A 13,980-nucleotide genomic window follows, 5' to 3' on the forward strand; every position below is an offset into this window, starting at 1 on the left:
ATGCCAGCGGCCCGGGATTATAATCTAGTAGCTTCATGAAACATGCAAATAATAGTAATCTCACATAGATCTCACATAGGCACAATTGGAGTAGCATTGAAGAGAAATTGGCGAAGATTATTATAGCGACTCGCTCTTGGGGAAGGACGTGCGATTCAAGATAGCCACACCCTCCACATGTCCCGTTTGAGGGAAGAAGTCGAATCCACGAATGCTCTCAATCTCATAGCGCACATCCTGCTTTTCATCGCCTTGCACCATAACCGCGACGTCGCGAGCTTGGGTGTGCACATTGCAACTCACGTAAACAACGCGACGAGGCTTGAAAGTGAGCAGCTGCTGAAGGAAGTCCTCGGAGCATCCCTTGCGAGGGGGATCAATGACAAGTAGCGTTTGATCGGGCGGATAGGGCACGTCCTTGAACAGAACGGCGGCGTCAGCGGCAGCGAAGCCGGTGTTGGGGAGATTGTTGGCCTTGGCATTTTCACGAGCAGAGACGATGGAGTCGCCAGCGACGTCAACACCGAGACTGGATTTGAAGATGGTGGAAAGGGTGATGGTGAAAAGGCCGGAACCCGAGTACGCGTCAAGAAGGTATTTGATCGGGGTAGGATCTTGATCATTGTTTGGGGGGAGCGCATGCGAGCGGATGAATTCGGTGAAGCCGGAGAGAATTGAATTGTTATTCTGGAAGAATGCACCAGCTTTGTTGCTGAAAATATAGTCGTCAACGTACTCGACCGTTGTGGCGTTGTTGTCAGTGATGCAGCGCTTTTCTTCAATATAGGCCCCACGATCGGTGCGAATCACGTCGCCAGTGTCGGCGCCGGACGTTGATGTAAGTCCATTCAAATCCTTCTCTTCTGTCTCAGCGCCTGATGCGTCTTTCATGATGCGCGAAGTGGATTCACGCATGAGAAGAGTGGCGCCTTTCTTGTAGGAGCGAATGTTCTCGGTGACGCGTTTCCGCTCGCTTTTGAGACCACGGCGGACAATGTCTGTTCCCAGGGGACAGTCCTCAATATCCATGTCCGCCCTGCGATTCTTGTAGCAAAAGCCGATTGGCGGGACTTGAACTTCTTGGGCTTCTTGACCATCTGCATTCGCCTTTTTCTTCGCGCCTCCATGTGCAAAGTGCGGAGTGAGTTTTGTCCGGTACCCATACTGCATCGGAGATGGGAATGTATCGCCAACAGCTGGGACTAGCTCCGGAACCAATCCTGAGAAGTTGGCATACGCCTTCTCCACGATGCGCCGCTTATGCGCCAGCTGATCTTCGTATGACATCATCTGGAGTTGGCAACCAGAGCACTTTGAGAAGTATTGACACTTGATCAAAGAGTCATTTCTCTTTGGGCCGGGTTCAATCACACTGAGAAAGTCGGTGATTGTGTATGATTGAGCAGGACAATGGCGAATGACCTTGACGCGCACTCTATCGCCAGGAACTGTAAAAGGCACGACATATACATGGTCGTTGTTTTCTGATAGAGCAAGACCGTCTCCTGTCGAGGAGAGATCAGAGACCGTCAGCTCGATCTCGGTAAAAGTCTCGGGGAGTGTGGGAGACGCCGAGGTGCCATTTTCGTCCGAAGTTTGGTCCTCTTCAGGGCGATTCCGCTTGATCAAGTCATTGACATCTGCTAGAAGCACCTCATCATGCTCGCCACTCTTCTTCTTCTTGTCAAACTTTGCCTTCTTGCGAAAATTACCGCCAAACTGTTTCCTCGGATTGCCGGACATTGTCGCAGTGGCCGTTGTCGCAGACCGCCAATGGCGCGAACTAGGTGGTATTAAAGCAAGCTGATCTAGTCCCAATGAGCGAGTCGAAGTAACGAAGATCTTTCTCAACTGACTGATCGGTAACCTCACGGAAAACATGTAATGGCCGCAAATCGAGTCACGATTGAATGCGCAAAAATCAAGAAGCTTTTCCGCGATCTGGAAATTTATTAGAAGGTTGTATCTGTCGCAGTGTTGATTGGCTCCGCACTGACCGCCCGGCCGTGCGAGAAATTCCTCCCGAAGGTTGACCTCCGGCCGTTTCTTTGCCTGCGCCCACTGGTTTCGCCGTTTGTTGATTGCTCCCTGATTTTCCATTTCCTGAGCTCGTGGCTAGCGATTCTTGCTAGCTGACGAGCTGCATACAACTCCCTCATAATGAGTTTTACTCGGCCAGCAAGATGCGTGTTCTGCAGCTTCTCTCGAGCTGCTACACAAGGCACGCGAGTCCCCCGTCGCCAATTCCACCCATCGTTCACACAATTCAATGACCGCAAACCAGAGTCCTCTGTGATCAAGGCTCTCGAGAAGTCTGCTACAAAGACGGCGAAGCCTACGGACTTCAAGCCTTATACGGAGGAGGAGAAGGCCTATCTGGCCCAGGAGTACTCGCCCTCGCAGATGGAAGCTGTTAAAGCCGGCGAGGCAGCCATTGATCCCAAGGATTTGGCTGAGCAGCTGCATGAACGTGATGACCCCCTGAAACTGAACTACGTGGACGACTTCTCCGTCATCGAGCCTAGTATTGATCGACACGTGCGCTCGCCCCAGTCGAACTCGGATTACAACTTCAAGCTCAAGAGCGAGGATGACTTTGTCAAGGAGTTTGGCCGCTTCTTTGCCGAGATGCCGGAAGATGCGACAGGTGCAGACTTTGTCCGATTCGCAGATGAGTTGCGCTTGACCCACGGCAAGGAGGAGAATGAGATGAGCCCACACAGCGCCCTTGTTCCCGACCTGTTCGCCGCTGGCGAGACCCTGGACGAGCCTCGTGTTGAAGAGCGCAAGACTGCAGCTGAGAAGGGTGAGAAGGAGCGGTCACTAGAAGCCGAGGAGATGACGGATGCCCTCCGGAGTCTACTCCTCGCCACCGGTTACACTGCCAGCCAGGTTCGCGAGTTCCGGTTGAAAACACTGGTCTCTCACTCTGTCGTCAACCAGACCCGTCTGGGTAAGGTTCGCCGTGCCTATCGTCTCTCTATTGCCGGTAACGGCAACGGTCTTCTGGGAATTGGCGAGGGCAAGTCCGATGAGGCTTCCGATGCCAAGACGCAGTCTCAGTACCGTGCTATCCGCAACATGCAGCCCGTTCCTCGGTATGAGAACCGGACTATCTTTGGCGACGTGACCGGCAAGGTCGGCGCCGTAGAGCTGCAGTTGATGCACCGTCCTCCAGGTAAGCACCCGTGGAAGCCACGGTGTCATCGTACACCCTGATTGAGAATCAGTTTAGCTAACCCGCAACCCTTCAGGCTTTGGTCTCCGTGTACAGCATCTGATCTACGAAATGTGCCGCGCCGCTGGTATCCACGACCTCGCTGCTCGCGTCAATCGCTCCCGGAATAAGATGAACACTGTCAAGGCTGCGTACGAGGCTCTCATGAGCCAGCGAGACCCTGAAGAGGTTGCTCGTGCGCGCGGTCGGAAGATGGTCGATGTGCGCAAGGTCTACTATGCTGGCAAGGTTTAGTCAAAAGACCTTTTTGCGTGAGACATTGCAATTGATTGAGCCGTGCATTTTTCTTCCCTCGGCGTGTATATAATGGGCGTCCTTTCTGTTTCCCCTTTTCTTCCTCCATCTTCTCTATGTATTTGTACCTGTACTATCCCGCGGTTCACCCGTCAAAATGATCATTCCAACCCATTTTAGAACACTGTCTCCTGACTGGTTATTGCTCCCTGCCTTTTGATGTCACGGTCAGCTTCAATTTGACCACGCGGATCGACTTCCAGTTCTCTGGCCTAGATCCAAAATATCTGCAGTGACAGATCTAGATATGTAACGGTCATGTGTGTTGAATTCCCGCCCCCCAAAAAAAACAGACGAGAGGGAGGGAAACCCAACTCTCTGTTTTAGTGACAACCCTCTACCGCCGCTTCTACCATCCTATCACAAAAGAAAGGAATCGAGTATTTTCCAAATTGCAGACCGCCCATGTCTATTGAACCATTACCCCCCCCCCCCCCCCCAAACCAAAGGAATACAGGGTATATCGAAGACCAAGATAGAAAATAAAAAATCAAACACCCAAAAAAAGAAAGAAGGACCACAAAAGGCAACAAACATAAAAGGCTCTCAACAGGACTCCGAACCACCTCGACACCAAACACGCAAATACGCAACCAAGGTGCCCTAGGCGATATTTTCCCTTCCCCCCTCTTTCATTGAAAAGTGACATCTCCATCCCGATCATAGACATCACTGCGCTGATATTCCTGATCCGAGAATGGCTCGTCCGGATCATGACCATGCAAGTGGTGTTGTTCTTGTTGTTGCTGCTGCTGCTGCTGCTCCTCACTCTCATTCCAAATCTGCTGCTGCAACACAATACTATACACACTCGCCTTGAGCAGTGTGCAAACCGTGGCGGTTTTCCGTTCTAACAGACGCATCCCATCCAACGTCATGGAGGCTGGGGAACCTGCAAGAAGGCCGACTTTTTCAGAGAGCTAGAAGGGATTTCATTCGCAACGCGGCGAGTCAAGATTTAGCTTCGCATTCGGATTTGTGGTTTGCAGCTTTGCTTTGTTTTTCTTTTTCTATTTTTTTAAAAAAAAGAAAAGAAAAGAAAAGAAAAGCCTCCCCCTCCTGGACCCCGACATAGAGAAAATGGTGGATTGGTGTAGGTACACGCCGGTTGGATTGCCAGGTTCTGAGAGGAGAGAAGAGGAGAAGAGAAGGGGGGAAGGGATAAATCAAAACTGACCTGATTAACATTGCGCAATAAGCGAGTATATTCGTCCAGCACCTCTTGTTCCAAGTCAGAAACGAGTGCAGTATCATCTCCTAAGAGCGGGTTGTTGGAGCGGGAATGAGAGTTGCCGGCGGCCGGAGAGGTCCTGTCTCGCTCTTGCGCGCTCGACGACGGACTCTCCAGGGTCTCGGGGTCTGGCTCGGTGTAGGAATCATCGAGAGCGTCCGGGTCATCGTGAAGTGCAAAGGCGGACATCTTCGGGGAAAGTGGAGGGAGGTAGAGGAGCGTCTGGGGGTTTTCTATCGAGGATTGTCGGGCGAGTGAAGAGCTGGATGGTGGGGGAGCTTGAACAATCAGTTGCGGAGGTCCACTCGGTGGGTGATCCGAAATACTGCGGCGGAGCCTGCGATTCTCATTTGGCTCCTCCCGTCCTCTCGGTCTGTCGACTGGAACAGGACTAGATGACTTTTCTTTTTGGCAGTACATGTATTCTTGAATCTCTTCAGGGAGATGTCTGACGGTAATATTTGTGTGGAAATACAGTCATGTGGGCCAAACATGAAGAATGTAAGATATGAGGCACTACTAGGTAGCACTCTGCTCCACAGCTCGATAGAGACGATACAAAGAGAACTGTCGGACTCTTATAGATTGAACTACCGCAGCACAACCATCATGTATCCAGTACAAATATTCAACTTTTCGACCTCGGCGTCTGCTCAAAGGAAGCTATTTTCCAGATTACATAAAGCTAGTCTATCATTTAATTCCCTTCTTATATGCAGCACAATTGAGGTATTCTCAAGATAGACAATTCAGTATTTGATAAGATCACATCTTACCCCCCTACACAGTCAAGAGGATAACGTTATACAGAACGATACTTCCAATCATCTTCCACCTCCAACCTCCCACCTCCGATCGATCACTCAATCTTCTCTCGAATCTACGGTGGAAATTTAACCCGATTCATCAGAGGCCGGTTATTCTCCAGCTACCGACCTGAGATAATTCTGTCATCTTATATATTAGACAATCATGTCCTTCAATCAGAAATTCTTTCTACTTCAACCACTTTCTGCAACCACACAAAATAGGCTTCACGATGAGGGTCATTCCAAGGTTGGGCGCCATTCAGACTTTTGCAAGACCAGTGAAACAGTGTTTTGTATTCGTCAAGGAAACCTCCTCACGATCAGTATCACAAATTAGGCAGACGTCAAAAATGCCGGAAGACAACCAAACAACGTATTTCAAAACGCATCCAAAAAAAAGCAGGGACAAAATCCGAAAACGCCACCGCTGCAGGGAGGAGAAAATCCACAGAGAGAAGGAATCATCACGAGAGCATCCAGAACGTGACAACGTACGAAGCGAGGACAGAGCCGTACGTGCGCGAGACAAAAAGAGAGGAGTCAAAGCAGCTGGGGCAAACCCCAGAGAATGAAATAGGACGGCTGCAATGAAAATGCCAGCATAAATCAAGTGAGTTGAACAACGCAAGAAGGTAAAGCACAAACATATATAATTTAGTACACAGGTCCGAGGTCTTCTCCGCCCCATCTGGACTGATTGTGCGGTGGCAGATGGAGCGAACAGAAGCGTGATCGCAATGTATTCGTGATCCCCACCCGAAAGGAAAAAAGTGAAGAAAAAACATCAGGGTCATCAATGGGCCGATGCCGAGCTGTCCCGCCCGCCTGCTGTGTACCACAAGGCGAAGAAAATATGGAATGGTATAATGGATACGGAAAGCGGGATGCACGGCAAGGACGGCCATGGGCGAGTCAGAGAACCAGCTGGTTTAGTGATCCCCTTCGTGGTGGAGAGTGACGCTGTTGAACTCCTCGAACGGATCGTTCAGTTCTGCGTTCGGAGTAGCCAGGCCCGAATCCATAGGGACACCCTTCAACTTGCTGGGGTTGGTGGTACCCCCAATGTCCACACTGCCACTCTCCTTGACGTTGCGGAAGTTGACGGTATCGGTCCCGACACGACCCTGATGAGGAATCATGGGCGGCTTCATGTGGCGAATCAAAGCCCACTGCGTCGTGCGGAAGAAGGGATGAGTCTTGACATCAGACGCGCCAGCGCGAGCACCAAGACGTTTGGTCTCATCCTTGATCAACAGCTTGCGGATCAGCGACTTGCAGAGAGTCGAAATCTGCTGAGCCCCCGAGTGTTCCGGGAAGGGAGGCTCGTCTCGCAAAATGCTAGCAAAGGTTGCATTGCGATTCTTGCCCTTGAAGGGGGTAGTTCCGTACAGCATTTCGTAAATGAGAATGCCGAGTGTCCACCAGTCGACGGCACTGGTGTGGCCGCAGCCTTTAATCACCTCAGGGGCGATGTATTCCTCAGTGCCGACGAACGAATTCGTGCGGAAATCAGCAATGCATGACTTGGTATCGATCGTGGGAAGAGCAGCCATTGAGGAGCCACCACTTCTCCCGGGAATCATTGTCGGGGCACCACCGGGGCCAGACTGCTTGGACAAGTCAAAGTCCGAAAGCATAATGTGGCCAGATTGATGAAGGAGAATATCTTTTCGGAAGAAAGTTAGCACACTCATTCTCAATCCAGGGAAGAACCAAAGGACCCTCGCGTATGAGGATCGACGTACTTTCTGGTTTGAGGTCACGGTAAATAAATCCCATCAAGTGAAGGTATTCCAGAGCAGCTGTCACCTCGGCGGCGTAAAAGCGGGCAGCATCTTCAGAGATGCATTTCCCTGGGCGTGTTTGCAAGGCTGGCAAGACAAGCGGGGTCAGCAATGATTCAAGACTAACGCCTGAGAGCAATCCGGATCAAGAGTTGCTTTACATACTTCGGAAAAATTCTCCACCACTGCAGTACTCCATACAAAGATAGAGATAGTCCTCCGATTGGAAAGAGTGGTACAGGGTGACGATGAAAGGGTGGTTGCTGGTTGCGAGGATTTCCTGCTCCGCCAGAGCGCGCTTGATCTTGTTTCGTTTAATCATTTCCTTTTTGCTCAATACTGCACGTTGAGTCAGCTGGGGCTGTATCGAGCCAAAAAAAAGAGATAGAAAATGAACCCTGGGAAACATACCCTTCATAGCGTATAGACGACTTGACTTCTTCTCTCGGACCAAGTACACCTTCCCCACGTCCCCCTTGCCGATCAATTTGATCTTGTCAAAACTTGCTGGGCCCACCTCCACATTGCGAACCTTGATTGAGTTGGAGCTGTATGTGCGGCGGAAGGCGGCATTGTTGGTGTCGATCCGGTTGGCTAGGCGAGTGGTCGGTACAGTAAGGGCATGGTCTTTCTCTTCCATGGCGAGCTGGGACTCGGAAAGTTCCACCACGGTTTCCTGGCCCATTTCGGCTGTTTGTGGACGAGCGTTGCCCTGACCGTTGGAGAACAGGCCCTGGGCATTGGGTGCGGAGGCTACGCGCCGGAGTTTGCGAGCCAATTCCTCCTTGTTGGACGTCACAGCCTGCTCCGCCGCCGAGACCCCGGTGACCTGCAGCTCGGGAGTATCAGGAGGAGACGATGGGACGGATCCATCATTGCGATGTCGCAGGGCCGGCTGGCCCTGATGAGCAAAGTATGGATTTGCCGAAGCGGTGGGCGACACAGCATCATCGAGAGGATTGCCCTCGCTGGCCACAGTTGTCGAACGGTTGCGACCGATGGTAGGGAGGAAGCGGGACTGTCGAAACCCGGTCTTCTCGTTCTTTGCAGGGCTGTTCTCCTTCTCCCGTTCTCGATCAGAGCCAACGGGACTCCCGCCGCTTGAGCTGTTGATGCGGAAAAAGTTTTTGATTTTCGTGGGCAGATGACTCGAGTCATTGGAGTGTTTCCGAGATGGGAGAGATAAGCCGGGGAAGTTCCCACGCTTTTCGGCATTTGTCATCGCGGACGGACTGGATGCAAAAAGCTGTGTCATATCGAGAAGAAAGATGCGTCGCCAAGTGTGCAATTGCTGACAATGAGAGGATGGGAAATTTCCAGATCAGGAGCCTGCAAGCAGATGGATTGAAACAATGCAAAAGCGCCCGCAGTCAAGCGATGATGATGAGGATGGCGTGGATGTTGGATGTGGGCACCACAGGGAGGGGAGTAGAGGCTCTCGATTCAGAATCCTTATCTAGAGACCAACAACCGGGACTTTTCCACGATATGTGCTGCAAGAGGAAGGGCAAGAAGGCTGTGATGGTGTCAACCGCTCGGCATCGTTGATTACCAACCGGAACGAAAGATTTCTGAAGGATGGTCTTTTGAGAAACAAACGGGATCGGATCAGACAAGGGCGAGGGACAGCGAAGGGGAGTCGGAGTGGGCAAGTGGAGAAGCACGCGGAGGCCACACGCTTAGTCAGGCCACGGCTGCAGCCGGGGGGATTTCCAGTTTCAACCTTCAGCCGGGAGACGTTGCAGGTGTCTACACGAAGAGGTCCATGTCCATCTCAGGGCGCTCGACGTGATCCCCGATCGGCCGAAACTCACAATCACAATGCAAATAGAGTATTACCACATGCTCGATCATATAAATTATCACCTATCACTGACGGTCTATACGGCTGGCTGAGTTCCGGCTGAAGAATGGATCGGTACCTAATCCCCGTACCATTGACCGGAGGCTCAAAGATAGTAGTAGGTACCTAGTACATTGCACCAAAATGATTCTGTGTTTTCTGTATCCCAGCCTCGGTGACATTGGAAGAAAATTTAACCTTTGTTTGTTTGTTTTTTGTTTTTGCAATGGGTCGTTTTCCCACGCCGAGGCATCTGAGGGGGTCTCGAGGAAACCCCCCCCCCTCCAATAGCCCGGGCGCGCATAGAAGGCGAAGGAGGCTGAGTGCTTATCGTCCTCGATCAAAGAGAAGGCCCCATCGTGCTTGTGATACTGTAAGAAGTCGTGGGCGATGAGCTTCACCCGTCACTACTACAGTCCATGTTCGCGATGGTTATACATGCCTGACTGCATGAACGATCAGCCAGGCACGGTATAGGAAGCGGTACCTAGTAGGTAACCATACGGAAGTGCCTACTCGATGGGTGCTCAGGCACGGTGTGGATCATCCCTTTCCAGAACCCAGAAAAAGAATTGAATGTTCTTCTTTCATTGGTGCCAACTTTCCAGCTCCGCACAGTTTCCGTTCGGTCTTCTGGGTGCTGGTGGCGGGTCGTCGGGGTGGCGGTTCTTTGCAGTGGATGTGGGAAAAGACCTGCGGGAGCCAATTGCAGCCACATGGGGGTTGTCGCCGTACAGGCTCTGGTCCAACTACAGGCTGAGAATCAAAGAAAATGACCGATGAGGGGGACGGGAGAGTGTGGGAATTTTGATCTCACTTGGTGAAAAAAGAATAGCTAGTTGCATCCATTGAATCTCAGAGAAGGTTAGTGCTCGCATAGGCTAGATGAGTCATCGGAGGTCGTTCGAGTAGTGTCTTTGGTGCTTTGGCTCTTGATATTCGACCACCTGAATGAATGCAGTCGTATGGCCTCGTTCAGCCCTTCTTGCCCGATGGAGAGTTGACATGCTGTTCATCCAACAACCCTCCAATTTGACACTGAACTAGAGGAGGAACAATTTTGCCTGGAAAGAGACTAACCACAACGTTGGAAGTGACCAGCGATCTTGCCAGAAATTTATGCCAAATGCTCAATGCTGACAGCCTCACGCATGAGGATGAATCTCCCTCTCGCTATCAGGTACGAGACCGGCGGACCCTGTCTCTGGTATAAGTTGTGTGGATATGCGACGGGATGCACTCAGTCATGGTTTGATCTTAACCGACCGGCCCGAAAGTAAAACGAATGGTGGACGTCCAGGGCACAAAGAGACATGGTGATGGATCAATCAGTGCGTCTTGCTAGATTTGAGAGGATGTTTTCTCGGGGTTGAAGCGTTTCCGACGTCAAGGGCCATTGCAATCAGAGACAGTCAGGGTTGTAGAATTCATTCTCCTCGCGGATTGTGGCCCAAGTGGATAAAACGAAGCTCCCCAGACAGACCTCGTCAAACACCCGGGATTTGAAACCAATCACTCGCGTTCGGACGGAAGGGTTCAGCGATACCCTCACTGGGAGGAGACGATCGGGATGGAAATTGGCCCTTTCAGACGGAGTGATCTCCAGTATCGTTGATATGAGAGCGGGCCTTAAGGGGGTTTATTGACCAGGACTGTCAACGTCGCCGACAGAACCCCGTTGAAGTTGCAACCCCGGGGGCATCCACGTCTTGTTGATCGTATCAAGTAACGCGCAACGCCTCAAGTGGAGAAGGGTCAAGAGAGCACGAGCCTCTGTCGATCACGCTTTCGAGCGTTCCGAAATCAACTCGAAGACGGGGCCAATCCCGGCTCGGCCAGGGAGGATCCACCGACAGATGATACGACCGTGTCATTAGCCGCGGCTTGCGCTAACCGGCGCACAGTCCAAAACCCGCCTTAGCGCGAGTGCCCGGCCACTGTCCCGTGCGTGGTTGGCTGACCATCACCTCCGTTGAAATTTCAGGCGTGATAGTGCAGAAATCGTACCTTTGACGTGGAGCACGAGACTTTAGGGGGGAAAAGAAATTGGTTGGAGATGTCTCTTGTCATATGGGATGACGATGGCCAGATCCTCTGTGCTCCGTTACCACGAGTGGCTTTGCTTTGGGCGCTGGGCGGACACCCGAAAAGCCTCGGACAATCCGATGGCTCGGATGGCCGTCTCTATATGGTGTACTCAAACCGGAGGCTTGTCCGTCAACTCGGTGGATTTCGAGCTATCGGCAGAACGTCGGCAGTGTACAGCTGCACACTGCCCAGGCTGAATCCAGACAAATGACAGTAAATGTGACGAACGCCCCGCCTACCAGTGGGTTGTAATTGTTCTCCACGAGCTTGCAGAAATCGTGGACGCTGTGATCGGAGGCAACCTCGGATGTAGTAATGGACGGGAGGGCCTAGAGCTGCTACTATCGGGATAGTGTGATCATATTGTTCGAGCTGACTAGGGCCATGATCTTCTATCCTATGGCGAGCCGAATTTTGGGGATGGAAGACCACCGTCGCATTGACTCATCCTTGTTGTCTCGGTTCGGATCACGGCGTTGGACTCGAAAAGAAAGGAGATCAATCCTTCTCCACGAGGTGTCTGGGAGAGAAAGTGCCTGCCATGAACAGATGGACAGGGATGATTCACCTGCGCCGTGGAAGCTGGAGAGGAGACCCTCCACTGATCAACTGGTCGCCTTGCGCCGGTCCCACGCTAAGTGTTTAGTAAAAGAGCCTTGCTCGTTTCACGTTAGCTTTTCATTTCCCGTCAAACACCCGAGTCTGCGGTCTTTTGATTTTCAATCCATGCGGACCCTTCTCATCCAGTGCTGAGAATATCCACCCCGATCTGGACCTTTTCAATGGACCGACCCCTGCACCGCTGAGCCCCTCCAGCTAGGCTGCGCCAAGCTTGTTCAGGGATTTATAGAAGTCCATGATCCCGAGCAAAGGCTCTCTCATTTCTTGTCGTCTTTTCGATCGCTGTGACAATTCTCGGAATCCAGTGCTTTTGGTGTCCTTCCCTTCCCCGCCACGGTTTTGACGCAGAGTCCGCAGAGTGCGCACTATTCAGTCACGACTTGTGGGCCTCAGCTTCAATATTCTCCACCTTCCATCACAGACCCACTTCTTTTCCAGTAACTCACGAGAAGATGGAGTGCATCTCGACTCAAGGCACGTTGTATGCTCCGGGCCCGTGGTCAGGCGCCCAGATGAGGTCGACAACGAATCCACCGCACGCTCAAATTCCCCTCACGCTCCCAAACATGATTGTTCAGCCGACAGATACACAAATAAATGCCTCTATGAATACGTCTTTACATCCTTCTCGAAGACCATCAAATGCCACCGAAAAGCGGGTCAGCAAGGCCAAAAAGGGCAAGCGCGTACATGTGTGCGAATTTCCCGGATGCGAAAAGGTCAGTCGCGTCAATACTCGTCACCGGCCGCGGAGGTCGAAGTCTCTTGCTAGTGAGGTCTGGTAGACTGACGTACAGCCGTCTAGATATTTACCCGTGCTGAGCATCGGCGAAGACATGAACTCGTGCATAAAAGCAAAAAGGCTCATACATGTACCTTTGTTGGATGCCACAAGTCATTTCACCGGCCGGACTACCTGATGCAGCATTTAGCACGCCAGTAAGATCTTGCCAATGTCGATCTGTTGTATGGAATGCAGGTATGATCATGACTCTAACATTCCTATCTGATAGCGGTGGTGTTCCTGGTTCCACGATCACTGGGAAACCAACCTCGTCGAAAAAGTCCAAATCCATCCAGACTGGTTTGACTGCCGAATCCACTCGCGCACATTCTCCATCGCCGAGGTCGCAAACAACGACATATACCGAAATGCTCAAATCTGTCGAGAACGTCGGTACTACTTGCACGCAGGACTACAAATTACGCTATCGTACGCCCGACCTCGTCGACTCCTACACACAAGAGAATATCCATTATGGGTTTTCCAGTCATGATATCCATGGAGGCATTTACACTGAAACAACGCACTCCAATCCTGCGTCGACAGTTTCAACAATATCAGATTCACCAGGGAGTCAGATATCAACCATGGCCTTTGCAGGCGTGTATCACCAGCCAGACTTGGATAGATATATGAGACGAACGTCTCTCCCAGAGGCATACCTCAGTCCACCTCAATCCTTGTCGCCACGCTTGAAAGGTTACGAGCAGGTACCTCCACCGTATTGGTATAATGATCTTGACAATACTCTTCCCCCAATTGACCCTGCAGTAAGTGACACGATTGAAAATCCTACGCTTGTTGAGGGCGGACCATTTTTAACTCACGAGACTCTAGCTATTCGACTGCGAGACTTCCCTCCTCCGATGGCCCAGTGAGAGTGACGAGAATCATTCGGCGGGTCTTCACCCTCCGATGGTATCGTCGGTGCCTGAGGTGCGCAAGGCGGAGCATTTAATCTGAGACTTGCGTTTGCAAAAACGAGATTTTAATATTTTTTTCTCCTGTTAATTTGGACCACCGAGGCCATGCTTGCAGTGGTCAGATATCACAATAAGGAACGTGTTAGCAACCTTAGAATTGAGGTGAACACAGATCACGAGTGATTGATACTCGATGAGACAGAGTTGAGTAATCCACACAAGTTTCAAACCCTTGAAAGTATAATTACCTGCCGACTATTGCCGCTTGATAAATAGAGCTGTACGTACAAGTGGCGCTTATTCAACCTACCCTGATCCGTGTTTGCCGAATCATAGCCGCTATCTGATTGAAGCCTTTCTCTGGA

At 51.3% G+C, this 13,980-nt stretch overlaps 5 protein-coding genes across 5 annotated transcripts; 2 read left to right on the forward strand and 3 right to left on the reverse strand.

Annotated features, from left to right (window-relative positions):
- Nucleotides 1-120: 120 nt before the first annotated feature.
- Nucleotides 121-2,100, reverse strand: POX_d05263 (uncharacterized protein; the record flags this gene model as incomplete). Its single annotated transcript, XM_050114112.1, has 1 exon — nucleotides 121-2,100. The coding sequence occupies one exon, from the start codon at nucleotides 2,098-2,100 to the stop codon at nucleotides 121-123; it is 1,980 nt and encodes a 659-aa protein (XP_049969063.1).
- Nucleotides 2,101-2,160: 60 nt separating this feature from the next.
- On the forward strand, nucleotides 2,161-3,472 carry POX_d05264 (putative 37S ribosomal protein S5; the record flags this gene model as incomplete). Its single annotated transcript, XM_050114113.1, has 2 exons — nucleotides 2,161-3,178; nucleotides 3,255-3,472. The coding sequence occupies 2 exons, from the start codon at nucleotides 2,161-2,163 to the stop codon at nucleotides 3,470-3,472; spliced, it is 1,236 nt and encodes a 411-aa protein (XP_049969064.1).
- Nucleotides 3,473-4,164: 692 nt separating this feature from the next.
- Nucleotides 4,165-5,183, reverse strand: POX_d05265 (uncharacterized protein; the record flags this gene model as incomplete). The annotated part of the gene is made up of 2 exons (XM_050114114.1): nucleotides 4,165-4,452; nucleotides 4,710-5,183. The coding sequence occupies 2 exons, from the start codon at nucleotides 5,181-5,183 to the stop codon at nucleotides 4,165-4,167; spliced, it is 762 nt and encodes a 253-aa protein (XP_049969065.1).
- A 1,318-nt stretch (nucleotides 5,184-6,501) lies between these two features.
- POX_d05266 (Serine/threonine-protein kinase nrc-2) lies at nucleotides 6,502-8,578 on the reverse strand (the record flags this gene model as incomplete). The annotated part of the gene is made up of 4 exons (XM_050114115.1): nucleotides 6,502-7,238; nucleotides 7,318-7,443; nucleotides 7,522-7,695; nucleotides 7,768-8,578. 4 exons carry the CDS (start codon nucleotides 8,576-8,578, stop codon nucleotides 6,502-6,504), a joined length of 1,848 nt encoding a protein of 615 aa, XP_049969066.1.
- A 3,896-nt stretch (nucleotides 8,579-12,474) lies between these two features.
- POX_d05267 (uncharacterized protein) lies at nucleotides 12,475-13,655 on the forward strand (the record flags this gene model as incomplete). Its single annotated transcript, XM_050114116.1, has 4 exons — nucleotides 12,475-12,627; nucleotides 12,714-12,847; nucleotides 12,922-13,462; nucleotides 13,530-13,655. 4 exons carry the CDS (start codon nucleotides 12,475-12,477, stop codon nucleotides 13,653-13,655), a joined length of 954 nt encoding a protein of 317 aa, XP_049969067.1.
- Between the last annotated feature and the right edge of the window lie 325 nt (nucleotides 13,656-13,980).

Source organism: Penicillium oxalicum, chromosome IV (genome assembly GCF_001723175.1).
Source record: "Penicillium oxalicum strain HP7-1 chromosome IV, whole genome shotgun sequence".
In the NCBI taxonomy this organism is placed as follows: Eukaryota; Fungi; Ascomycota; class Eurotiomycetes; order Eurotiales; family Aspergillaceae; genus Penicillium; species Penicillium oxalicum.